The sequence below is a fragment of the Bidens hawaiensis genome, unplaced genomic scaffold (genome assembly GCF_021521415.1).
Source record: "Bidens hawaiensis isolate Kalapana, Puna unplaced genomic scaffold, B.hawaiensis_p1.1 tig00029269_1, whole genome shotgun sequence".
Lineage (NCBI taxonomy): Eukaryota > Viridiplantae > Streptophyta > Magnoliopsida > Asterales > Asteraceae > Bidens > Bidens hawaiensis.
The window spans coordinates 12494-15683 of record NW_027494819.1 but is presented as its reverse complement, the minus strand read 5'-3'; the positions used below and the strand labels follow the sequence as shown (position 1 = coordinate 15683).

General features: G+C 40.3%; 1 protein-coding gene across 1 annotated transcript; it reads left to right on the top strand.

Annotated features, from left to right (window-relative positions):
* Positions 1-2172: 2172 nt before the first annotated feature.
* On the top strand, positions 2173-2982 carry LOC143578409 (uncharacterized). Its single transcript, XM_077061999.1, has one exon. The coding sequence runs from the start codon at positions 2173-2175 to the stop codon at positions 2980-2982; it is 810 nt and encodes a 269-aa protein (XP_076918114.1).
* Positions 2983-3190: the final 208 nt, after the last annotated feature.

Here is a 3190-nt window from a genome sequence, read left to right as displayed (position 1 = left end):
CGTGAAACCAAGAGCATTGTGTCATCTTCCGACCTCAAACTATATTTTTTTCATGGTGTTATCTTCTGACCCACATGGTGGCTTTCGCGTGAAACCAAGGGCATGGTGTCGTCTTCCGACACGCATGACGGTTTATGGCACGCCAAAGTGTGCACTAGGCCCGCGACCATCGAGGTTGGCCTACTAGAGGGAGTATGGAGCACTCGGGAACGGGGGCTGGTATGTCTATTGAACGTATGTGATCCACAATGACCAGAATTAACTTTTTATGAACCCACGGGGGGGTGGAGCTTACCGGCACCACGGCTCTGTCAAGCGGGCGCGGCAATTTTATCATGCAAGCGTCGCGGTTCAAACGAGCAAGCAACATAACTCTGGTGCGTGTGTCGCAGATCTAACAAGTGAGCGCCGCTACTCGGGTGGTGATGGGAGACACCGGTGGCGTAAATTCTGGCATTCTATTCCGGTGAGGGTGTCGGTAAAAATTACCTCACAAAAAGACAAATTTTGAGTTTTATCATGGCTTTTATAGCTGGCACCTAAGGCAGCCTACCAAGCATTCTAGAAGATGTCCCCTCAGAGGGTACCATCCAAAATCAGTTGTAAAGTGTGCTATACATGTTGTACGCTCTTATTTCAAGATATATTGTGATGATATTACTTTTTCAGATCTGGGAATCTGGACCTCCATATCTTTAAAGGGTCATCTCTAAAAACAAAATAGATCTAGAAATTATTCCATATCTGGAATTGTGGACCTTCATATCTTGAATGTGTTATGTTGAAACCTAGATCTCCAAAATAGAGTAGATCTGGACATCGTAGTCGAATCTAGTTAAAACCACCACATATCCGGAGGCTTAACCATCCGAATCGGGTAGTTTTTTTTACATCCAGATCTAGATTTTTTTAGAGAGGAAAAAATCCAAGATCTGGAATATTTCCCGGATAGATCTAAGAACCGAGACAAAAATCAAGGTGTGTCGTTGTCGGTCCCACGTATGGCGTCAATGAAGAAACATGAAATGGATCTGACCTGATCTATATCGATGTTCCCCGGTCTTCGAGATGAACGAACCACGACTTCGTCTTCTTCTTCTTCGGTTTACTCGGGATCTGCCATGAAAATATGGGGGTGTGGAGGTGACTGCTAAGAGTTTTCTCTTGTTTACAAACACAAAAATATGTGGAGGCCAAGTGTCCAAGAAGGGATCCCCTAAATGAAAGATAAAGGCCCCTTATATAGGAACTCCATGGCTACCATCATGAAACCCTAACCATATTAGCCAGACCTGGTTAGGGGTTACCTCCACAACTACCCCCAATTCCATTGGGCATAACAGATAAAATACATAACATAATAAGTAAAAGGTCGTACCGGGTATTTAGGACCCTACCTCCACAGCCGCATATGTTATACGACCAACATATGCGCCGGATATGATAGTATATATACTTTTTTTGTATTCATTTGTATGTAATCTTCATTTCGGAGCAATAAAATTCTCTCTCTTATCTTTTCGGTATTCTTTCGTATTATCGGTTTTATACCATCACATGGTGTCAGAGCATGGTTATTAATGTCTACTCTTCGTTTTAAACTGGTTTTTAAATCTTTTATCTAGTTTTTCTTTCTTCATAAGCTGGTATCTCTTGATTCTTGATCTTTTGATCATTCTCTTTGATTTGTTTCTTCTTTTCAGCTGGTTTTCATCTTGTTTCTTCCATATATTCCTTCTTTTTCATCTGTTTTGTCTTTTTCTCGAGGTTTTCACCATCAAAATTTCTTTAAATTTGCACCAATCGTTTCTTTTACATTCGTGTTTAATCCTATCAAATTTCATCCCAATTCATTCACAAACAATGCCAAAATTTCTCCTTTTCACTTTAGCGCATATGTTCTTAAACATATGCGCCGCATAAGTTCTTTCTTTCTCAGTGTATATGTGTTCATCTCATACATATGCGCTGCGTAACATATGCGGCGCATAAGTGTTTTCTGATTACTTTCAGTGCATAAGTTCTTTGCTTCTCGTTTTTGGTTCTTTTCTGTGTTCTCCTTTATGGAAGTCCCTAACACTTCTTTCGCTCAAAATTTCAGGATTCATTCATCTAATCCCCTTCCATCCGATCACCCTGGCATGGTTCTGGTCTCAACATTTTTTGACGGGAATGGTTATGGAGGCTGGAAACGAGCAACGTCTATTGCTCTTTCCGCTAAGGCCTAAGAACAAACTTGGGCTCATTAATAACACCGTCCCTATGCCGGCTAATCAAACACATCTTGCCTTTTGGCAAAGTTGCAATGATATGGTGATATCTTGGATTCTCAACACTCTTAATCACTATATTCGTGATAGTGTTCTGTATGCCGAAACAACTCAAACTCTTTGGAACGAGCTTAACTCTAGATATGGACAAGCAAGTGGTGCTAGAGTTTATCAACTTCAAAAGAATCTCTTTCAAATCTCCCAAGGAAGTAGTGACATTGCTACTTATTTTGCTAAAATGAAATCCTATTGGGACGAGTTGAATGCTGTAAACTCCATTTCTTCTTGCACGCATGGGGCTGCTCATGCTTTTGCCAAAAGAGAGGAAGATCAAAGGCTAATTCAGTTTCTAGTTGGACTAAATCCAAACTATGACATGATCAGAAGCAATATTTTGATGATGCAGCCTCTTCCCTCTATCGATCATGCTTATGGGATCTTGATACAAGTTGAAATACAGAGAGAAATTCACACCACCCCCACTGATTTCACTACATCCTCTGCTTTTATGCACGATAATAATGGAGGACCGGTCAGTGGTGGAACTAGAGAAAATAGAAGAACTCTGGTGTGTACTCACTGTAAAAGGAATGGGCATTCGGTGAGCAAATGTTATAAGTTGATTGGTTTTCCAAAGGACTATAAATTTTCTAAAGGAAAGAAGTTTGTTAATCTTGCTGAAGACAAGGACAAAATGATCAGCAAGGAATAACTCAGCAACAATTTCATGACTTGATGGTTTTGTTGCAGCAAAACAAACTCCAACCTGGGACTTCTAACACTTTTGCTGCTAACAGCACTACAACCATCAATCATGACTCTTTCTGAGGCGTAATATCTTGCGATTCTTCCAAATCTTCTTCAAAATTGATTATTGACACTGGTGCAAATGATCATATGTGTTACGATCAAAATTTGTT